A 23765-nucleotide genomic window follows, 5' to 3' on the forward strand; every position below is an offset into this window, starting at 1 on the left:
TCTACACTATATACCTATAGCTTCCCAGGGGACTTTTACTTCAAGTGTGGGTTGAAAGACCACATTTTCTGCATTTATGTTTACATGATTTGTAATTAAAAAGAGAGACTAATTTTACAATTTCTTTTGATAGTTTTGCACCACCACTATTAAATAAAAATTAATGTTTTTGATAATTGTACACTCAAATACTGTAATCAAACATTTATAATGTGTGATATGCTGTAGGTTTTCAATTTTCAATTCATTCTCAGTCATATCAAGGTGTTTAAATGTCTCCACTAGATAATATTGTCCACTGGAGTACAAAATGTAAGTTCAGAAGGAGCATATCAATGAAGGTAAGCAAGGCTACATAATCATGAAATATTGGGTCATCAGCGCATTTAATGTCATTTTAATGTTGACATAAAGGAGTACTTTCTCAAAGCAAAACAAATTAAAACATTTCACAAGAATAGATTTTTCAGGTTTTGTATTATAAAACAATAGATATGTTCTTCAAATACATTTAAATATACATTTTTGGTTGTCATATCCATAGTTAATGTCATGAATAAAAAAATCAGCAGTTCCTGACATAAGAGCTAGATATGGTTGCGATGTGGTTCTTTACTTCCTACTTACAGACATTCACATACACAAAGAAACTGTTATTTCTTATGCATGCTTCTATAGCAGAAAACCGGCTTATAGAGGACATTTGCTATTCAATGGTTTATACAGCACAATTGTACTGTCTGCTATACTGTATAATTCATGAATTCATAATTGAAATGTACATTACATTTTGCCTTCCACTGTTTAAATCCATTAAATGTATTCAGTTTTTAGTTCACAGTTTATAATATGATATAACATTTTCAATATGTGCAATTCTAAAAATATAACCGAATTGTTTTGGGGGTAACTGTATTAAGACAGTATGAAACTGAGTTTTCCAACATTATTAATCCATCTATCAGGCCATGGAGACTGTTGAGTTGTCTTGAATAGCTTTACAAAGAGCATTCACAAATTTTAGATGCAAACATGCAATGTGCCTTCATGCAAGAAACAAAAAACAACAAATACATCTATTTGTATCTAATGTCTAAAGGAAAGAAAGAAGGAAATGGAATCAATATCTCATCATTCCAGTTTTTCCTGTGCAAATTAAACTTTCACGGATAGGCAGACTGACAGGTGGATGGACAGATAGACAGACGCTCTATGTAGTATTAGTCATTCAATACACCCTAGAATTTTTGAGTTATATAGCCTAGCATCTTCTGATTTCCATAATTGTTATGCTAACCTCGCGTTCAAACTGTTTCTACACTTAAGAATCCTTCAGTCCTGCTCATCGTTGATAGTAAGGTTATCTTTGTCCTGGATTCTGAGGAGGACTCTAAATCAGACCCAGAACACCTTAGAGCCTCCCTTAACCTCTCTCTGAAATCCTTAGACACATAATAAAAGATGAAAGGATCGATGCAGCTGTTGAAGGTGCTGAGAGACAAAGTGATCAGGTACGGAACATAAAGGTAATTATTGGCAAAGTCAGATTTGGAGTAATGCAACAGCAAGAGAACGTTGCTAGGCAATAAGCAAACAATAAAAACCATCAACATCAACACAGTTACTCTAACTGCATGGGCAAAACGCTGGCCTTCAGCCATAAGGGTGCGTAACACTGCAGAATAGCAGAACAGCACAACCAACAGTGGAAGCAGAAAGCAGAGGGAGAAGAGAGTAGCAAAGTACGGCAGGAAATAGTTTACCTGCTCTTCTAAAGGCAGTGCGTCATGACAGGTTGTTATTGAAAGGTTCTTTATGTTATAAGACTGTTTTGAGGCTAACAAGGGCACACCAGCAGCTGCAACTACTATCCAAACCAAAACACTCATATAGATTGAGTTCTTTTTACTGCGAAGTGTCTTGGCACCAAAAGGGTGAACGAGAGCTACATAGCGATCCACAGCGATCAGTGCCAGACATACCACTGAGCCGTACATGTTTCCATAGAAGAGCGCAATTACAATTCGACAGAATGGTTCTCCAAATGTCCAGTTGTTGCCTAGGAAGTGGTAGACAATACGAAAGGGGAGCACCAGCAGTAGCAGAAGATCACAGGTGGTGAGGTTGATCAGCAGAATGGTGGAAGGGAGCTTTTTGGTTCGCACGACCAGCAACCAGAGGGCTAATGTGTTTGTGGGAAGCCCGATGAAAAAGGCGAAGAGGCAGAGAAGAGGAACCACTAGTTCAGTCCTGTAGCTCTGGATCTGCTCCTTATGCTGGTCTAGAAGTGTATCATTAAACACAACAAGGCTTCTCCCCACTGAGAGACAGAATAACAGAAAACACTTACTCATTTAATCACAATATACAGTAGGTCAACCCAAAAAGCAATCAAAAGTATAACTACTAAGTGAATGCTATGTGCAGTCCAGTCAAATAGACATTATTGGTCCCTACAACCTATTTAAAAGGATAGTTCGCCCAGAAAATCTAAATTCTGTCATCATTTACTCACCCTCAAGTTTTTTCTTAACCTGTATGAGTTTCTTTGTTCTGTTGAACACAAAAGAAGAATGTGGGAAACTAAACAGCTATGGAAGTCAATGGGGACTAGAAACTGATTGCTACTAACACTCTTCAACAAACTCGTCTCCATACCGGCGTGATTACTCCGACTTCCAACCAGATGGAACTGGATAAATATTGTGAAAGTTCTGATACAATCTGACTTCTGACCTATAATGCTGCCTGAATCATAATCATACACTGTTCATTTATTGGCCAACGGAGGACTGGCCCCCTGACTGAGCCTGGGTTCTCCCAAGGTTTTTTTCTCCATTCTGTCACCTGATGGAGTTTTTGTTCCTTGCCACTGTTGCCTTGGCTTTTGGATTGCTTAGTTGGGGACATTTAATATTCTACAGTATTATTGATCTGCCTTACTTAAGATGGACGATGACATAATTTTCTTCTAGAAATAAACTTTGTTGTATTATTTTCATGTTATCACTGTGAGCTGCTACGAAACAATCTGTATTGTAAAAAGCGCTATATAAATAAAGTTGACTTGACTTGACTTGACACTTAGAATATCTTCTTTTGTTTTCAACAGAACAAATAAACTCATACAGGTTTAGAACAACTTGAGAGTGAGTAAATGATGACCGAATTTATATATTGGGTGAACTGTTCCCTCAAGTTTTATTTATTATTCAGTTTAATGTGGTGCAGCCTACTGCACCAGTAAGGCAAGAATATGATGAATGTGATTGAATCTCATGTCTGTGCATGTTGCACCACACATTACACCCGGCCCACATTATTTTTTAAATATGCTGTGTTGACCTACATTATCTTTTGTGAAAATCAGGACAAAAATGTCAGTAATAATGAGGCTTATTTAGTATTTAGATTACTGTAGCTAATCTTTTCTTGGAGCTTATAGTTTTGACAGAAAGGTCAACACACTAAAGTCAAAGACACTCAAAACACAATGAAAGTTAATAATATAATGAGAAAAGACTTACTGGGAACACTTCTGTTGGAGCTTTTCACCTCTAAAGCTGAAGAGATGTGAAGAACAATGAGAAGGAAATGGAGAAAAAGCAATCGAGTAATGGAGAAAAATGTCATTGTGCTGAAAAACTTGTCTTTGCGTAAAAGTTTTAAGTATTTTTCAAGGCTGAAAGAGACAATCTCTTTCCTCCCTTTAGTTTGTAGTCAAGTTCTATTATAAGGTTTTTCAGGTTGTAGATACCGGTCCACTCTGCTCTCTTTACCGGTTCTTTTTTTCAGAGTTTGTCACTGTTGAAAAAAAAGTAAAGACGGTTGTTTTAATAGTTTTGCTGTCTTGGGGGATTTCTCCCCGCCTCCTCTTGAGTTTAGACCAATCAATGAGTTTCTCTCGGTCGTTCCTTTCTCTGTTTCTGAAGATAGTAAACAGATGTGATCTGTTTACATGTTTCCCTCCTGCTCTCACATGGGAATAGTTTAGGTTGTTTGAGAAAAAAAATCATTTTTTTCCCCCAGATTTCATAATGATAAAAAAAAAGACAATTTCATATGTTCAGTATTTAAAACCAAATGGTTTAATGTTGATAGTTTTAGTGATATAAAGAAGTCTAGAGATGCCCACATTTGTTGCCATTAGTGGACAATGTTAGTGAAATAGCATAACAAATTTGAAATGTGTTCCCATGACAGCACCCATGACAGCACCGCTGTACTAAACAGGAAGAGATAGGATCGTACTGGGCGGAAATGAAAGAGTATGCTATGAGAATGATGGGGGTTGTGGGTAAAAGGCCTATACCCACAACATGAATTGACCTTTTTTAGATCCTTTAAGAGAGAGAGAGAGAGAGAGAGAGAGAGAGAGAGAGAGAGAGAGAGAGAGAGAGAGAGAGAGAGAGAGAGAGAGAGAGAGAGAGAGAGAGAGAGCATAATAACAATTTGTTCTATTAAAACTAAAGGTTAATTTTATGATAACTACCATTAATAACAATAAGAAAGATTTTTGCATTAAATAATGGTAAAACGATTGTGCATTCAAAGTCATTAATTCCTAATTTGTTTTTTAATGATTTTTTAATGGCTAAAGATTTGCCTTCACTTCACTTGAAGTATTAGTTTTTGTCTTTCATCTAAAAAAACGCAATAATAATAGCAATTTTCTGTTCATGTGTATGCATGAATCCCTCCATACCACTAAAGAACCTTTATTTTTAAGAGTGTAGATGTACACACTAAGCTCTAGAGGGCGCAATGGTTGCACTCTTGACCTGCAAGATTAACATAGTTGAGACGTTATTTCACAATAATAATAATAATAATAATAATAATAATAATAATAATAATAATAATAATAATAATAATACACAGAGTAGTTGTTCAGTCCTGGTTCGTTTTCACCCTCTCCCACCATGTCTCTTTACATATTAGGCTCATTTGAGATCTTGAGAAGTTGAATCTTGTGAAACTGAAGAAATATGAAAAAAGGAGATTAGAAAGAATTGCATTAACTATAATTAGACATAAAACTAAGTGTATTCTTTTTTTCCCCCTTATAATAATTCATGTACCTTGTTTACTCGTATGCAACTCAATTGTTAGTTTCAGATTTCCATCGTATTGGTCATGTCTGAGCATGTCATATCAAGTCTGTACAGCTGTGTTCACTATCACAGTCTTACAGCAACCCTGCATTGTTGTCAAATTGGAATGATAATGCAAAATAGAGTAAAACATTTTTGTCATGACACTGAACAACAAGGTTTGTTTTTATGATTTATTGTAATGTAGGATTATATAGCCTCCACTAGAGAGAGCTAGAGATCCGATGAGTGATAATTATATTCAATGGTACGGCTAAAACCCGATCTCTACAATTATTAGCTACACAGGAAATTGTGTAAAAATAAACACACACACACACACACACACACACACACACACACACACACACACACACACACACACACACACACACACACACACACACACACACACGTGTGTATATATATATATAGGCTATATGTTAAAGGTAATTGTCAAAGGTGAACATAGGACAATAAAGAGGAAAATAATGATGAATTCATGTATCTCCTGCTGTTCGTCAAGATTAGAGACAATTTTGTTTGTTAAATTGTGCAGAAAAGAAAAGAAAAGAAAAGAAAAGACCCATCATAAACTGTGAGTTGGATCTGTTGTCCAGAGCACCTTCATATGCAGCCAGGTGTGACAATGTCCTGCAGGGCACCATAAATATAATTTAACAAATTTAATCACAAATTGTTTCCAGTGAGCACATATTATAGCCTACTTAATGAAACAATATCTGCAAACAATAACGTGACACAATATAATATATAGGCTAATGCAACGTAGGTAACTATTATATATATATATATATATATATATATATATATATATATATAGGCTATAGGCTATATATATATATATATATAGGCTATATATATATATATATAGGCTATATATATATATATATATATATATATATATATATATATATATATATATATATATATATATACGCACACATTACCAGTTAAAAGTCTTGGATCGATAAGATTTTTAATGTTTTTAAAAGAAGTCTCTTCTGCTCACCAAGGCTACATTTATTTGATTAAAAATACAAAAAACTGTAATATTGTAAAATATTAATACAATTTAAAACAGCTGTTTTCTATGTGAATATCTAGTAAAGTGTAATTTAGTCCTGAAGTGATCAAAGCTGAATTTTCAACATCATTACTCCAGTCTTCAGTGTCACATGATTCTTCAGAAATCATTCTAATAGGATGATTTGATGCTCAAAAAACATTCAATTATTAATTATTATTATATAATTATGATAATTATTATTATCAATGTTGAAAACAGTTGTGTAACATTTTTTCAGGATTCTTTGATTAATAGAAAGTTCAAAACAGCATTTATTTGAAATAGAATATTTTGTAACATTATAAATGTCTTTACTGTACTTTTGATCAACTCATCCTTGATGAATAAAAGTATGGATTTATTTTATTTATTTCCCCCAAAAAATAAAATAAAAATTCTTACTGACCCCAAACTTTTGAACGGTAGTGTTTAATGTTACAAAATAGGCCTATTTAAATTTCAGATAAATGCTGTTCTTTTGAACTTGCTATCAAAGATTCCTGAAATGAAAATGTAAAAAAACTGTTTTCAACATTGATAATAATGAGAAATGTTTCTTGAGCAGAAAATCAGCATATTATAATGATTTTTGAAGAATCATGTGACACTGAAGACTGGAGTATATACAGGTATATAATGTTACTTATACAACATTTTTCAACAATAATTAATAAATTAATAATTACTTAACTACATTATTTAACAATAACCAAAATGAATAAATGTTGTATAAGTATTACCCATTGTTTGTTAGTTCAAGTAATTTCAACAATTATGAATACTTTTTTTAAAACAAGTTGTATCTGTTAATGCACTTTGAACTAACATAAATAAACAATAAATAATTGCATTTTTATTTACTAAAACATTAAACACAAAAAAAATATTGCTTATTGTTGGTTTATGTTATGTTGGCTTAAATGTTAACAAATGAGACCCTATTGTTAGGTGTTAAGTGTTAGTTACTTTTTTTAAATTGGGCTCTGGGTTTTCACAAGAGTAGCCGCTGAGATGTTTATGTAGTCATGTCAATTTATGTACAAGAGAATGATTCATCTTTACAGATTACAGAACAATACATTAACAGTATACCTTTATGATACTATCAAATATGGAAGTCGTGTCTATATTATTATGACAACATCGGTAATGTAACCTATTATGCTTTATATTCATCCTTGCTTACATGCTTACATAAACAGCATCTTTCAGATGAGCAAACTGAAACAAAACAGCTCTGGTCATGCAATGTAAAAAATGTAGGCTACAACACATGCAATACATAACCAACTCTTTGCAAACTCTAGACCCGTAAAATTAAAAAAGTATGGCCTCGAATGCTGCCACTTGTATTAAATGAGTGATTTAGGCCCAGCATACGCATTTTGAGATGATGGTGATGTGGCCCCGTCCTTCCCTCCCACTGATCTGATCTCACCGTGCGAGAGACACGCTACTTCGCGCATGCGCATAAGACTCAGTGTTCGCGACCAGAAAAAAAAGAAGAACAGCAACACATTGGTCTGCCTATGGCTGAACGAGCCACGGCTCTGTGAAATATAACAAAGAGAGAGTTTGACTGAAAATAATACAGGTGGAAGCGACCGAACAGGTAATATATCTCCCCATAACCCTTTTTACTGAATGAAAATGTCAGCGCGTGAGGAAAGGAGTTTTTGTTTAATAGCTGTTCCTGTCAGGGCTGGTTGCACGAACAAAGCAGTCCTGACACCAGAAGAGACACATTTGATGCCCTTTAACAGTCGTTAAATGCCAATTTAGTTATAGGGCCTGTAGACAAGCCTACTTGCTTTCTATTTGGCCTTTAATAGAAAGCAAACTGTGTTTATTATACGGACTCATGCCTAATTAAATCAACGCGTTTTGTTGTCATTGCAAAGTCAGTAGCCTACCGTCGACTAATCTATCTACCCTTTCTTTCTGTCAGGGGAAGCCACGCATGGCTCACCATATGGACGTTGTGTCTTGAGAGGAGGACAGTATGTTTACATGAGGGCTCTAGAGGCAGAGCGCTGACCGTTGAAAGAATCGCCGAGTCGGGTTGCGTTGATCGGTGAAGACATTGCCGAAGATGCTGAAGAGATTGGCCGCGCCGGCGTCATGCAGCAGCTGCCTTCTCGCCTTCCTCCTTGCCTTCGTCTCGCCCAGGTGTACGCAGTCTATCGGTGCCGACAAAACTATGGTTAACAAGGAGGATTATTATAGCGCCACAGTCAACGCCACCGTTTTGGACCATAGAGGCAATCCTCAACAGATGGTGACGAAGAATGACGGGCGGTACGGGCAGAATTCGCCTAAAACAGAGGCGAAGGGGATCGTGATCGCACCTGCTGCTGTTAATGGGGGTAAGTGTGTGTGTGCATTTATATTTTAATTTTTTTTTTTAATTTAAAAATATTCCACCAGAACAGATGCTCTATCTCTTTACTTATCAAGGTTATCATCAATAACTGTCTCCTAATAAATAATTATTTTGGTGTGGGAGCATCTTAAAGCAATTCTTAGATGGTTTGATATTGTACGCAGGTGTTCGTGGTTTGCTTTATTGCGTCACCATGTTCAAATCCATTAGGCTTTATGAAAGAGAACTATTTTGGAAGTCATTGTGGACTTACAGATCAGAAGCTTCCTGTGATATTTGTCAACTTCACATGTCATTTCCTCTGTACTGTGTGCAGTGAGCACAACAGAGTAACATGATGTTGAATATTTACTACTTCGTTCATATTATATATATATATACATATATATATATATATATATATATATATATATATATATATATATATAAACCTATCTATAAATTATTATAATACTTGATGAGATTGTTACCCTTTCGGCTACCTAGCAGTATAGCACTGTGAGACCTGTGAGATATTCAGGTGCCCTGTTTTGGCTGATGACTATGTAAACAGAACTGTACACCCATCCCACAATATACTTGCATAACTTCCCCTGAAGAGGCCCTGCACCACCTTGTGCTCTGTTCTGAAAATTCAGTGACGTACGGGATAAGGGACACAAGTGTGACTTGCTTTGTTTGCAATAACAGTAATACCATCCCTTCCCCTCATCTTCACTAAATTACCAGCTCTTTTGTCTCAGAGCATATGTTAGGTGCCCTGCTTTGATGCCAACTTGCACAATTGCTTTGCAAACTTGTTTAATAACAGTATCATGCATACTTGTAACCCCAAAGTTGCTTTTTGCAGTGCCATGGCTGCTGTCTGTGGATTGTCTTTATCAATAATCTCCCATTTGTTTTTCAGCTGACATATTTTAGGTAAATGCATCTCCTTCACACTTGTTATTCACAATTTTGCTCAATCATTTATTTTTTGCTATATCTTCCTGTATGTATTGAATGGCTTAAGGGAAGTGCAGTATCTATAGCCTAATCATTCTTAGGCTGGCTGGAGTCGTCTTCCGGTGTTCGGATGTATCTTTCTCTCTAACCCAGTTGTCCTCTTATACTGTGCTTGTTCAGGTTACAGGATGCTCAGAAATCACCAGAAATCCTTGAGACTGAGATTCTCTGTAAATCAATTATTAATCAATATGTATAGCACCATTAGAATGCTTATTGAGGTGCAGGGCACTTTGACTTGGTTTAGTGCCATTGTGGCAAGTCTAAAGAAGATGAATGTCAATGGCAACCATTGCAGTCAAGAGATCTTTACTGCTGATCACATATTTTAAGTTCTGTTTTCAAGCCTTGTTTTTGATGACTTCAGCAGGGCAATTTTCTAAGTCTCGTGTCCATCCCTCATTGTACCAATTTTCAGCTTACATGCTGTTAGTTAACCTACAGTGTTGAATTGACCCAAGGCAGTTGTCTGACCTGGTGGTCATTATTCCAGTGAACCCAGTGGAGGTCATTAACCCTGTTCCAGTCAGGAGCTTGAAAAGGGACACCAGACTCTATATTTAATATAAATTATGTTCTCAAGGACATTAGCACATCAATTCCCCTGTTTGCAGTGGGGGAAGAAAGACAATAGCCAAAGCAAAGGAGACATTCTATCATTAAGAGTAAGTTTGCACAGTGAATCCAAAGCTAAACTTCCACAAGCTATTCTACTTCTTTTATTGCCATCTCAATTGGATCTGAGGCAAGGTAATGATTCTTAGTAGAAAATTGTGTAAAGAGAGCAGAGTACTGACATAAAACAGTAACACTTCCTCTGTTACTCTAATCACTGTCAGGCCAGGATTAGGGATTGTAACGATTAATCGACATTCGATTAGTTGACGATCATAATTTAATCGATACAAAACATATTGATGTTCGATTAAGCAGGGTCATCATTAAAGTGCTTAAGCCGCTTTTCCACTGCACACGACATTCACCAATGATTGTCACATTTCGCCCCCTAGCGGCAGTCGCGCGGAACTTTGAAATTGGTCGTGAAGCAACTGTACCCTTGGCTTATTCACCATGGTAAAAGTAATGATTTTAATGAATGTCATGCATGTATGAATATATCCACAAAAAACAATGAACCTCAATACATCTAAAATAAAAACAAAGTAGATTTTATAGAGCTAATTAACATAATATTGATTTAATAATTATAAAGTAACTATTTCTGCCATAATTATTAATAACCACCATTTTGCAGAAATAGTGTTTACAGAATAACGTTAAAGTGTTAAAATATTTGTAATTCTAGCTTCGCGCTCATAGTTTTGATTAGAATACGGATGTGAATACGACACATCCGGTCGGCCAGTCGCATATGGTCTAGCTACAGAAGTTCAAATATTTCAACGCATCCGAAAACGGCTGTCCTGTGCAGTGGAAAGGCGGCTTTAGTTAACAGGGAGCGTCAAATATGTTTAAAACGAGTGTGCCCCCCAAGACTGATTAACGCGGTGGAATCCTCAAACAACTCTCATTAAGCAGCCAAGAAATACAGTGTATCAGAGCGTAATGTTAGAAGAATATATATATTTTTTTTTTTTAAACGCCATGAGCGTAACGAGGCGTTGAGCGTGTATTTAACGCTCAAGCGCTGAGCGCCCGGCGTTTTTTACTGGTCGCCGAGAGTTGAAAAATGTTCAACTTTGGGTAAAACGCTGCACTCATCACTGTCACTTTTTACACAGCCGTCCAATCACAGTGGAGGAGGGGCGGGACAAATATCACACCGACCAACTGTCACAACATTCTTTCTGTACAACAACATAAACCAGCAGAGCTAACCGAACAAAATGGATGAAAAATAAATCTGTAGTATGAAACAAATTGTCTGTGAAATCAGTTACAAGTAAACTGTGCTGCGGATATTCTGTATCATTGCAAAGAATCGTCTCAACCAGGTTGGGAATTATGTAATTTTAGGGGCAAGGCCATTTGGCCTCCACCTTTTCTTTTTTTGGGGGGGCACCAAGGCCCTATGACAGGGCACAAAGGCCATTGAGTACAATTCGATGGTTTTCCCATTCAGATTGATACTATAACATGGTAATTCCCTGTGCATCATGGTGAGCCTGACTGGCCTTACTGCAATGGATTCAGAGAAATCAAATTGTGCAATTTACAAAAACACAATTGCATTGGGAAATGCACATGTGCTGGTCTGCAATGTATTGTCTATGGAGGCCTATACGCTTGTAAAAATAAGAAAATTCAGCTTGAGATCAGGGCTTGTCAAATTCAGCAACCCTTGAATGTATTGAAAGAGGTCTCTGTTTCCAACTACAACCTGTTAAGCTGCAACCCCACTTTTGAAAAATCCCCAGAAATGGCATACCCAAACTGAAACAGATACAGTTCATGAACCCTTTGTACTAAAAGCACAAGTATGATCTCATTTGAAAGCTGACACCTGGTAGTTTATTGTAAATGTAGAATTAATTATTGTCATAATGAAAAAAATAGTTATAAACAGATTTTAAAAAATAAAGTTATGAGAATTTTTCTTTATGAAACATCTTCATGAAAATAAATTTGAAGTTGGCATTGTATCAGTCTAGAAATGCATTGCAGCTAAAGACACATGTCTGACCATGTTATACTTAAAATCTGAAGATGATATGTCTAAAACTCTGTATTTAGGTAAATGTTTTTCAAGATCATGTCATATGACTTTATTTATTAGCTTAGCACACCATCAATACACGACAATTTATGAGATTAAAACCATGTTTGTGCTCCAAACTTACTTTATAACTCAAATTGAGTGTTCTAAATAACTTTCTGTGATCTGATTTGGCTTCAGATAAAAAAAAATCAGACAGAAAATATAATATTTTATGCATAATGCAACGATGATAAAGTCTATCGATTAGCATAACATTATACATATAATCTATTATTATCAGGGCTCTCAAGTTTTAGCAAAAGTTTAGAGTGAGACCTGTTAGGGGAGGAGCCACCCACATATTTGCAGTAGCGGTCCCTCGACCCAACCAAATTCGCTTCAATTTTTGCTAGCAGTTCAATTTTGCCTATGTTCATAATTGACCAGCACAAATGGAAATTATAACAATTGGTAAATCTGATAAAAGACAAATTCATCCAAATAAAATAGTTATATTTAAAAAATAAAAATGTATTGAAAAATAAAAATAAATTTGACCCCAAACAAGCCAACTGAACATCAGTGCTCAATGTACATAACAATGTGTCATAACTTGCCCTGAGCATGTATAACCGGTCACCTTTACAGGGGTCATCGGATGCCCATTTTCCACAAGTTGGTATGATTCTTTTGGGGTGTTCATGTAAAGTTTGTTACATACTTTGGTTAATATTTCTCAATGGTAGTGTAAAACAACACCCTTTTTACCTCCTCAAAAACAGCTCTGTTCACAGCGACCCGTTTCGGTGCATATGTCTCTTTAAATTATAATGAGCAACAACTTTTTGGCTTTTTGAGGATTAAAAAAAAGTAAATGGATTTTTTTCATTGCATGGTGGTTGTCCACACACTGCAAAGACACATTTATATTCAAACACCATATAAAAGTGTATTTTGCATTCGATGGCCCCTTTAAAAGCAGTTTGAGAGTTTTTGAATGCATAGAAAATAATTTAGCACGAATTTGGCTATACTCCTCAACATCAGCTGTCACTGTCTTTGATCACAGGCAAGAGATTTCGTCCAGGAATCGTAAAATCAAAATGCTAAAAAAATTAAAATAAATTTATGCCGCAAACCGCATTCATTCATCAGATCTTGCTCGTTCAACTTCCACTCCGTGTGCGCGCGTGTTGTCTAGTAACGAACGTGCTTGCAGCGGGAACACATAATTTACCCGGAAACAACTAATTCTAATTTCTGATTGGCTGGTAGCTGGCATTAAACTCTGTATAACTCGGGACCATCGAGACAGCTCGGCAGAGAACTTCCCTCCGTTTGCCTGCGCCTCATCCATGAATTGTGTAGCGGGACAAGTTCCCTTACTCCTCAGCGTGAGAAATACAAGGTGTGGCGTGTGAGCGTGTGAACGGGTTGAAATGCATGTGTCTCACGCCCAATGCGTGAGACTTGAGAGCCCTGTATTATGAAAATGCCTGACATGGCTCGAAGGACACAGGTAAGTCAAATATCATTGCAAAAATGTTTATTGTCTTCAAAACGACATAATCTGCATGTTACAGCGATCTGTTAGCTCTGTCTGTGGTCGGGGATTTGGGATTTCCTGCATTGTCGAACGCTCTTCTTCATGTGTTTCAAATATGGACTATAATGTTCAGTAGAGCGCCCTCAGGCTGCATTAAAAACACAGCACATCAGTATACAGCGCTCATAATGATTACATCGACGAATTGGCGCTTTATACATGGAACTTGGACAGGGCACACAGGCCACTGTGGCCGTACGATGATTTTTTTTTCACGGGGCATGAAGGCCAAAGTGAAGGGCAACGGCGGCCATGGCCGCGGTATAATTCCCACGCTGGTCTCAACTGAAAAAACGCAGCGGTGCCAAAACGCTCTCAAGCGCCCACAGCTAGGCGTTTTCAGCAGAGGTCCTAGCGTTTTCAGCTGGCTAAAAACGCATTGGTGGACACACGGCCTAAGCTAGGTTTATATTCGCCGCGTCCACACGAGCGCGAAGGTGCGCGCGGCAAAAATTACATCATTGCGGTGTGGGCGGTCGTGCGCGTTGGGTGCGCAAGGCTCCATTTCGCGTGGTGGTCTGCACGGCTTTTTTTGTAACACCGCGTGTGACTCCGCATCCGAAGATACACGACTTCGAGCCGAATCTGGCCGAGCATGTACAGCTCAAAGCACCGGCACCCAGTTTGCGTCTAAATCAGTGCCTTACATTAACAAAATGAGCCTACAATAACAGACATAAGCCCTTTAAATGAAAATAAATGTTTGGCCATGTTTTATAAAAATGTTCACAAAACTAAATGAAGGTAAGATAACGTTAATTTAGTTGTAGGTTACGTTGTCATATCCATTTTTTTTCTAATGTCACAAGTAATAAACTCAAGGTTTTCTGCTTTACACGATTCTGTTGTAGTGTGGTTTTGGTGTATTTAAGTGTTGTACTAAAATAAACATTCACAAGTCTACCTTACTACTTCTCAACGCTGATTCCTGATGGTTTAGAGGACAATTACACCGAGTCGCCCCCTGTCATTTCAAAGAATAGTACAATGGCGAGCGCATCAAGTATAAATGCCTCGTCCATATGGGGATGCGCGCGCAGTCAGCGGAGGCTCGCGCTGCGGAGCCAGGCGAAAGTATTATAATCAGGGTCGTCTTGTATTCTAAACAAAACAGTATACTCTGGTATAACTCCAGTAAGCTCTTCAAATGAGTTTCACAGTCTAATGCTGTGACATCTGAGTGAGGCTGAGAGTGTGCATGTGCACACGCACCATCTGACTGGCACCACTCATGTTACATCAAGCATATTCCAATGTATATTTGCACCTTTTGTTTAGTTTTTTTAAAGTATTTTTTTTTCTTTTATTTGCATTTTTCTTTTCTTTTCTGTTACTATCTTGTCATTGGTTGAGCAGAATGACCACAATTACTCTTGAAAATGTGCACATCATGATTCATGCATGTTTAATATACAAACTGCTGTACATGTGATTGTTCAAATTTCCTCATGCTGCAATTAAAAACAATACTAGCCCTATATTTAAGAATGTTCGGCAGATCACAGGACTAAGACAGATATTGTCAATCGATCCATCCCTATTAACTATCATTATACTTAAAAGCAATACAAGAACAGGCTGTTGAAAAGCAGTTACTGAACCTTGGTAACTGTCAAATCACTCATCACCATCAATATTTGAGCTTCAGCACTAAACAGACCATAAGATTGTGCAGTATTTTTGCCTTTGAAAAACTACTAAGTCACTTTATGCCTCAGTAAGCCTCTCTCCCACAGAAAAAACAAGCAGCTCATTGCTTCCTGTTTGACTGCTTCAAGATTATATTTCCACCGGAGACCTCAGTGTATTCGCCTGACCTCTGTTTATCTCTCCTCCTGCTTCTCAGATAGCTTACCAGTGGCTCATCAGTCTAAACAAGTTGGTGTGCACAAAAAGATTATATTGCTTTTAGGTCATCCTATAGAAAGGGAGAAAATGAGAAAAAGACAGAAGGTGTGTGCAGGGTTTTGTGTCTTTCACTCAATTCTCTCAGTTTCCCCACCAGCTGCTGCCATTATTAGGGGTCTGGCAACAAAATAATCCACACTCAGCTAATAGCTGGTGAGACAGAAAATCACCTGGCAATATGCAGAGGTAACTTGGTGTCCAATAAATGTCAGTCTAGCAAAGCCCCCAATCAGACATGAACCATCAAGCCAAAGAGATAGCAGCCTCAATCAAGACTGTGGACAGTGGGATGTGATGAATATTTGTGGTGGTGATAAACATCCTGTAGCATGATTCCAAGTGTGAAGCGATTTTATGACGCTTGAATAAGCCCAAATGGTAGCAAATGACCCTAACATAAGGGCAAATTAGTTTCACTCCTGGTCCTGCACATGACAAGGTGGCCAATGGGTAAGTAACTCAATGGTCCATCTTTATCAAGTAGGCTAATTGATTCAGTTGAGTTAATTAAAATATTTTGTTTAAATAGTTTGTTACTTTCTGTGCTTTCTGTTTCATTCTCATATGGTTTTTATTTTACCTTTTTAATATCTTTTATTTCATGTTGAAGAAGTTGAAATAGGAGAAAGATAAAGGTTTGAGTGGTATTCCATATATTCTACTAGTCACAGATATTGGATATTAATAACAATATGAATGCTGCAGTTTTCATACAATTATACGATTTGATTGAAGTGTTTCAGCATGTGTTGTCAAAAAATGTATTCCTTGTTGTCCTACTTAAAGCCAAATGTAAGTGCAGGAAAAAATGGTAACCTAAAATTTGGATTTTTTTGGTAGAATTAGCTCTGTAAGTTAACACTTGCAGTTCACAAGTAACCTATTTCTACCAGATTTAACCCATAAAAAACTGACTTTGTGACCAGTTAATTTAGAGGTTTCCAATTGTAGGTTCCTTAAGTATCATGTGATGTGTAAACAGTCCACTGATTTGCTACTACCCAGGAAGAACATCCAAAAAATCCATTTGTAAAAAGAAACAGATGAAAGTACGGACAGGAATCATGTGACACATGCCATATGCTTCTAATTGATCCAGGCAGGAAATGTGAGCTGGAGTAAAGTTGGGACATTGATTGCAAGGGTGTTGTTGTCATATGAAGTGAGGTTGGAGATGGTCAGCAGGGTTAAGGAAACAAATTGCCTGCCTGTGTTTTTCTTAATACCCATGATTTTCATCTGTGTTGGGTGCATGTGAGTTTGTAATGTATTCTTATTTGAGATGAACACGATGCTAGGAGACAAGCTGCTGAGAATCAAACTAGTGTTGTGTCTGAATGTAGTTTGTAAAGATTTACTCTAAACTTGGTTTATATTCACACAAATACTTAATGGGTTTTCTGCCTCTTCTGAAAATGTCTGAACTCTGAAATAGCATTTTAGATTGTGTGTTTTAAAGAAGTACTTTAAATCATCACTTGAAGGCCTCAATGATGTTAGTGATTGGTTGTGCTGAACCTGAAACATTTTCACCCCTTTTCAGCTCTGAATCACGTTAGTTGCTTTTGCAAGTACTAGGAAAGACTCTTGGATGAGGCACAGGTTGCACATATTTTACTTCCTTGTTTTTGTCCCTTGGGTGTTACTAGCTTATCATGCACAAAGCAGCACTTATGTGTGTCTGTCTGCATTGGATACATGCGTAGTGAACTACTCATCAAACAATTTCTGCTGATGAGCAGCTAGGGCTGGACAATAATTCAATATGATTTTTAAACACATTTTCGATATTTCAATATACATAGCAGCATTTGTCAATGACTGACGTTAAGCGCGCAGCCGTCAGAAAGAGCAGAACACAATTGGCTACTTTCCTGATGACGTACACCACAGACACGCAGCCACTGCTCAGAACAGCGGATCTCCAACGCGGCAAGTTTCAGCCACAGAATGAGCGCCCCTGACCGCAATGCAAATGTGACTGAACGAGCTTCCACCAGTGAGGAGAAAGCAGACGAACACATCAGACGAGGATCAGGAGATAGACTGTGCCGATGCGCGCGTCCGCGGCCAGGAACGTCGCGTCCACACTCAAATAACTCAACGAAAGTTCTAATGAGCAGGTATCGCTCCCTGTGAATGTCCTGACGCACGCACACGACGTGCAGAATTCAGTTCTCTTTCTTTAGCGCTTGAATAATAACACACACATTTATGCCAAAATGTCAGTTTTGTCAATTGTATCCTCACAAGAACAGTCTAAATGAGTTAAATACAATCTTAAATGAAAGTTAAGAGTAGCCTAAATGAGAAAATTAAATGCGTAAGATCCTCTCATCAGCGACAGATCTTAAAGGGACAGCAGCCAATTCTGTCTGTCAGTTAAGTTAACTAAAGAACAAAGGGGAACAGAGCAAATTACTCACTGATCTTGTCTAAAGAACGTGTGTAGCTTTAATAAGGATTAATTTATAATTTATGCAGTTCAGACTATTTGATAACCTTATTCAATTTCTGTATATTTCAGTTTTATTTACACACAAAACATTAATGGTGAACATTTTTGACTTTATAAAATGATTATCTCAAGTCTTGAAAAAAGTAAGACATATTTTTGTTATACATAGTTTAGTAGCCTACTTTTATTTTTGGCAGAATCTATCATTATAATCAACTTAATTATTTCCTGGATTTTGTAACACCATAGTCCCTAAATGTATGTAAATGCAGGAAATGGGATTTAAATCGGAAAAAAAATTCCCCCATTTTGTGTACCAAATGTTATGGCAAATGTAAATTTAAAAACAGAACTGCATTGCCATTTTACATATTACATTGTCATTTTGCATATTACATTTCAAACTGAATATTGCTACCCATATGCTTTCATAGTCTTGTAGCAGGTATTGAGAAGAGAATATTATTGTTATGATGGGTTATTTCATTGCTTCATGTAGTTTGTTATGGTGCAGTAGCGAAAGACTCCAGCAGATTTCATAGACTTAGCAAATTCATTTTTCAGACATCTGTTATGGGCGTTCTTGGCAGTTTTTCTGAGGCTTTTATATTGTTCATATCGATATCGGAATTATATCGTATCGACCGAAATTAAGAAATATATCGTGATATAAAATTTGGCCATATCGTCCAGCCCTATGAGCAGCTGTTAAAAATACTATTACAGGCCAAGTATTTGTCATCAACGGTGGCGTCATTGCTGTTATGCAGGACCTTTTGAACTCAGTAACATGCCTGGTTTCATTTAAGGATTTTTATTATTTTGGAACTATGCTATAATTTCAGAAATATGCTATCACAATGGCAAGTGCAAAGGATGGAAATAATGTGCAAACATTTAGTGTTAACTTTTTATTAGTAATTTAATTGGTAATTTTATTAACCATCTTTTGAAATATTTATCATATTATACAAATTGCTGTATTTTTATTAAACAACATGGAATGCCTTGGGGGCCAGTTCACTCAGAATGCGTTTTTGCTGCGTTTTAAAAGTTGAACTTTTAACTCGTGTGCGTTTCGAGTGAGACAAACCTGTCTAAACCACAAAACATTAGAGGATGTTCCATTAAAGCTGGCTTTAATAATTGAAACAATATTTTGAAGAAAACATGTTTTTTTGTAAGATGAATTAAAAAATATATATTATTATATATTTATAATATTAGAGTATTTATAATATAAACCATTGACACAAATTTCATGATTTGATTCAAGCTTGTGATTCAATTAGGTACAATACATGTCAATTTCTCTCAAGGAAAAACATCTCTCTAAATAATGCTGTAAACTATACAGGGAAGCCTTTCAGGTTATGCATTTAAAATTTTAAAATTGTGCAGTTTGAAATTTTATTCACGCATCAAATGAAAGCAGCTTAGACTAAAAGATTGATTCTTGGAATTTAAGATTTGGGTTATTAAAATAAGCTTCAATTAAAATTGAGAAATGTATGTTTTCAACACATCCCTAATAATATAATGTCCTAATTGCCAGTTTTGTTTTCACTCCTTGTTCGCTTCACTGTGATATATTCTATCTAATGTGATTTCACTCTTTAGAAATTGTGAGCTTAATATATTAAGGATGTAAAAAAGTATCTTCCATTTTTTTTCTCTCCCTCTCTCTAGCATGTCTCTTTGCACAGATAGCCAGAACAAAATATAGTAGATGTGATGTGACTTTGTCCTGTGCACTTCATTCGGGATTGACCTACATATAAGTCTAACATTGCTTTCTCTTGTAAAGTTCTGCTGTGGATTGATGACTCTGCGTCTGTTTTCCTGGAATTTAAAGTGTGCTCTATGTAATGTTGAAGTGTTTAAAAGTACTCGTTGTTGATTAACCTGAAAAATTGTTCTTAGTGTGATGCAAATATCACACTCAGTTTCAGATCCAGCACAACAAACGTGTGGCAGCTGTTCAGGTTTGCACAAACCAAGTCGCATCTCTCTTACTCCCACAGGGAGAGATGAGAGATAACTCACTGAGATATGGCTTATTTGTGACGTTTATCTGGTTGTAGTGCAGGTGGTCTGATGGAAGGATTGTGTTGCTTCTGCTGATGGTATCTAGCATTCCTAAGCTTGCACATGCCTGTTGTGGTTGTGCCGAGTATGTTAGAAGTGCAAAAGCAAAGATACAAATGAGTGTAGTCTTGAAAAGAAGGCAGATGTGTTCTGCATATCGTATTTAATATTAGTGCCGTACAGAGTTGTTTACTTGTACTAAGTACAAATAAAATGTAATGTACATTTAATTATGGGTGGAGCAGTGAACTAACGAAACTGTGACCTTCCGTTATGGCTAAGTTAAATTATTATTTTTTTTTGTTCAATCATATTTTAAGTTTTTCATATTGATTTTTTTTTTTAAAGGCAAACCATTTGTTGAAGAACCCTGGTTTAGATGACAAATAAAATGTTAATTTTATTCTTAAAGATAACGCAGTGCAGATCAAGGGCACAGCAAATAGCAAAAATATCAAATTATTGTTGATGATAATTCTCTTTATTAGTTGTTGACTTATTTTTATCTGATATAGCTTTATAAATATTCACCCATAATTAAAGATGATTTGTCCCCTCTGCTTGGTGATGACAGACATGCCCCAGATACACAGGATCAATTTGATTTTAAAACTCACACTGATCAACTCTCATGCTCCACATCGTCTGATTAGAATTAATAGAGACAGCGATTTCTAGGAAGCACATGTCCTCCGGCACTGCATTTAATTTGTGAAAAACATTATGCTCTGCCTAGCTATTGGACAAGATCCCGATTTGATGTTGTAGACCAGTGATTCTCAACTCCAGTCCTCGGGACCCACTGCTCTGCACATTTTGTATGTCTCTCTTATCTGACACACTCAGTTCAGATCAAGGAGTCTCTCCTAACGAGCTGGTGATCTGAATCAGGTGTGTTAAATAAGGAGACATAAATGTGCAGAGCAGTGGGTCCCGAGGACTGGAGTTGAGAACCACTAGCCATGTTTCCATCCTCTTGTCAACCGAATTATCTGAAGTTCGGTAAAAAAAAACTCATGCGAATAAAGCTGGTGAAAGTGTGTTTCCATCCAACGGCTTTAAAGCGAATAAAAACCTGTACGTAATGACGTCACATGCTGTTTTGCGATCGAATTGATTTGAGACATTTTAAGGTGTTTCCATTCATTTTCGCACTGAATCGAACAACATTCAAGCCAATTTTTGCGAACAAAGTTTTGCTAGACAAAACAGAGCCAAATAGTGCTTATGTGCCAGCTGATAGCGACATATGTAAGGGAAAATGTATATGCCAGGCGGTTGTTAGCCTGAAGGGGTTGTATTCGCTAACAACCGCCTCGCTATACATTATCCTGCTTATTACATGGCTACCTACCAAATAAATCAATAATTTGACACAAAATATTAATTTAAAAAGGAGTTTATTGATTTAAAACGAGTAGTGCTTCTGCTAAAGAAAATAGTCTGTTCCGTCTCTGAACTGCGTCCATGGCAACGGTGTGTTATACTTAGCAGCTCCGCAGTCTGTTAACAAGAAATAACACACCGCATTCTACATTAGAATTCAACCAAGCCACGTAATATCAAGCAAACCTAACATAAGAAAGCAACGACTCTATAAACACATTGCTATGATGATGCAGATGCACGTAAATGCCCGACGACAACGGAGGCAGCCTGTGGTGTGGGAATGACAGCGCTCCATCAGTTCTGGGAGATCGTGGTTCAGAGACACTTCACGGAAACCCTTTGGTTGAAGCATTTTTTTGCTTTGTCCACTTACATCTGTCTTTGTTGACATCCGCCATGTGTGCGCAAACAGAGCGGGAATACTGGCCGGAAATGAACTCGTCTTCTTCTATGTTTTGTGGCGTGTTGCAACCATAAAAGGGCCTAAAACTTAATCGCAATTCATTATTTATTCGGCAAATAACGTTTCCATCAGCTTTTATCGCATTTGCCGTATATCGATCAAGATAAAATCCGATGAGACCGAACGTATTTCATTTGAGTCGATATTCATGAAATTTAATTGTATTTTACTGTTTCCATAAGGCATTTTTCATTCGATATCACTTAATTCGGATAAAAAGGCGTGGATGGAAACATGGCTACTGTTGTAGACAATCTGTTCGTTTCAGCTAATGACTGGTATAAATGATATATAGTGTCAGATTGCTTGATCAGCCTCTGGACCAATGTTATTGGCTCTGGAAATGATGGGCATTATTATGTCCAGAACGGCTGATAATATTGCATCATAATATTAGAAGTGTATTGTCTTCTGATGTTGGTAATATTCATATATAATATTCAAATGCATTTAGTCCATTTAAATGATGATGATGCAATGATTTCATTTTAAAACTGCATTGTTAATTTCTCTTTTCCAAAAGATCAAACTGAAAGGGGTGTACAGTTAAAGACCCAGAACCAGATATGAAGAATGAAGACCCAGAGTCAGAATTATAAAAAATTAAAGAAAATATTTACTGAAGATAGTTTGCAGTTTCATCAGCAGAAGTCAGCTTCAATACTCGCACAGGAGTTCGTAGGCCGCCCCGCTTACAGTTACAAAGATCACAGCAGTTATACCATTTCCAAGGTCTAAGCTATGTCATTGCTTACAGGTTGAATGATTCTCATTGGCTAAGAAACATTAAGAGCCTAAACAATTTAACACATGTGAGGAGATAGGGGTGCCTATCGCCATTAGTCAAGATAGTTGTCGTCCACTCATTAGATTTAGGTCTGTGGTGGCCTCGCAGGTTAGAGAAGGGCGCCGGGGTGTCTGGTCCGAACGTCCAGAACCTACATAGAATGTCATACGCACACACACACACACATAACAGACACTAGCAAATAACAGCTCCCATCAAGGCTGAAGAGAGTTTGAGCTCCTTATTATCAGTTAAGTATACCAAAACATAATGCTAAAACATTCACTCATTTGGGAGAAAAACAGATCACTGGCATTTACTCCGAAGGAAGGAAATATACTGGAAAGAATACATTTTAATACAACAATTAAAGTTCGATATAGTAACGCTCAATATAGCTTGACCATATGTCCAGCGAAGAATCATATGTGTCCACGCTGCCTTTAGGACCCTCTACTGATACCAGAGAAAGAGACAAACGGCCTTGTGGGTTACGTGGCCTTCGTGTCCTGCGTGTACTGCGTGCAATCTCAAAGTAAGATTGGAATGCACCTAAAAGAAACTGGTTACTTACATCACATGCATTTAAGACAATATAATTTCACAAGCACAAAGAATATAAAAATTATTATGTGATAATGAATATATTTGATTATTGATTTTTATAAAGGAAGTATATACATTCAAAAGGATATGATTATAGATGTATTTGAAGAGGCAAGGGATTTTGACCAACCCTTCAAAACAAAACTTGATTTTACAGCTTTTACTAAGACTGTAGCGTCTTGTTGAGCCTGAACCAATTGGGAGATCTAACACGCTGAGTCATTAAATTC

The 23765-nt window shown here is 36.9% G+C and overlaps 2 protein-coding genes across 3 annotated transcripts in view; one reads left to right on the forward strand and one right to left on the reverse strand.

The window, feature by feature from the left end:
* Nucleotides 1–369: 369 nt before the first annotated feature.
* LOC143756996 (proteinase-activated receptor 4) lies at nucleotides 370–3904 on the reverse strand. The gene is made up of 2 exons (XM_077247938.1): nucleotides 3528–3904; nucleotides 370–2320 (listed from the first exon to the last, which is right to left on the reverse strand). The coding sequence occupies exons 1-2, from the start codon at nucleotides 3631–3633 to the stop codon at nucleotides 1305–1307; spliced, it is 1122 nt and encodes a 373-aa protein (XP_077104053.1). The 5' UTR covers nucleotides 3634–3904; the 3' UTR covers nucleotides 370–1304.
* A 3707-nt stretch (nucleotides 3905–7611) lies between these two features.
* The window catches only part of rnf130 (ring finger protein 130), a 56180-nt gene continuing 40026 nt past the window's right edge, over nucleotides 7612–23765 (forward strand). For both annotated transcript variants that reach the window (XM_077247937.1, XM_077247936.1), the window contains exons 1-2: nucleotides 7612–7795; nucleotides 8132–8549. In XM_077247937.1, coding sequence (XP_077104052.1) covers nucleotides 8276–8549 — 274 coding nt within the window. In that variant the 5' untranslated portion in view covers nucleotides 7612–7795; nucleotides 8132–8275. The remainder of the gene's footprint in view (nucleotides 7796–8131; nucleotides 8550–23765) is intronic.

Source organism: Siphateles boraxobius, unplaced genomic scaffold (genome assembly GCF_051911475.1).
Source record: "Siphateles boraxobius isolate OS27281-9 unplaced genomic scaffold, OSU_SipBor_1 3, whole genome shotgun sequence".
Classification (NCBI taxonomy): Eukaryota; Metazoa; Chordata; class Actinopteri; order Cypriniformes; family Leuciscidae; genus Siphateles; species Siphateles boraxobius.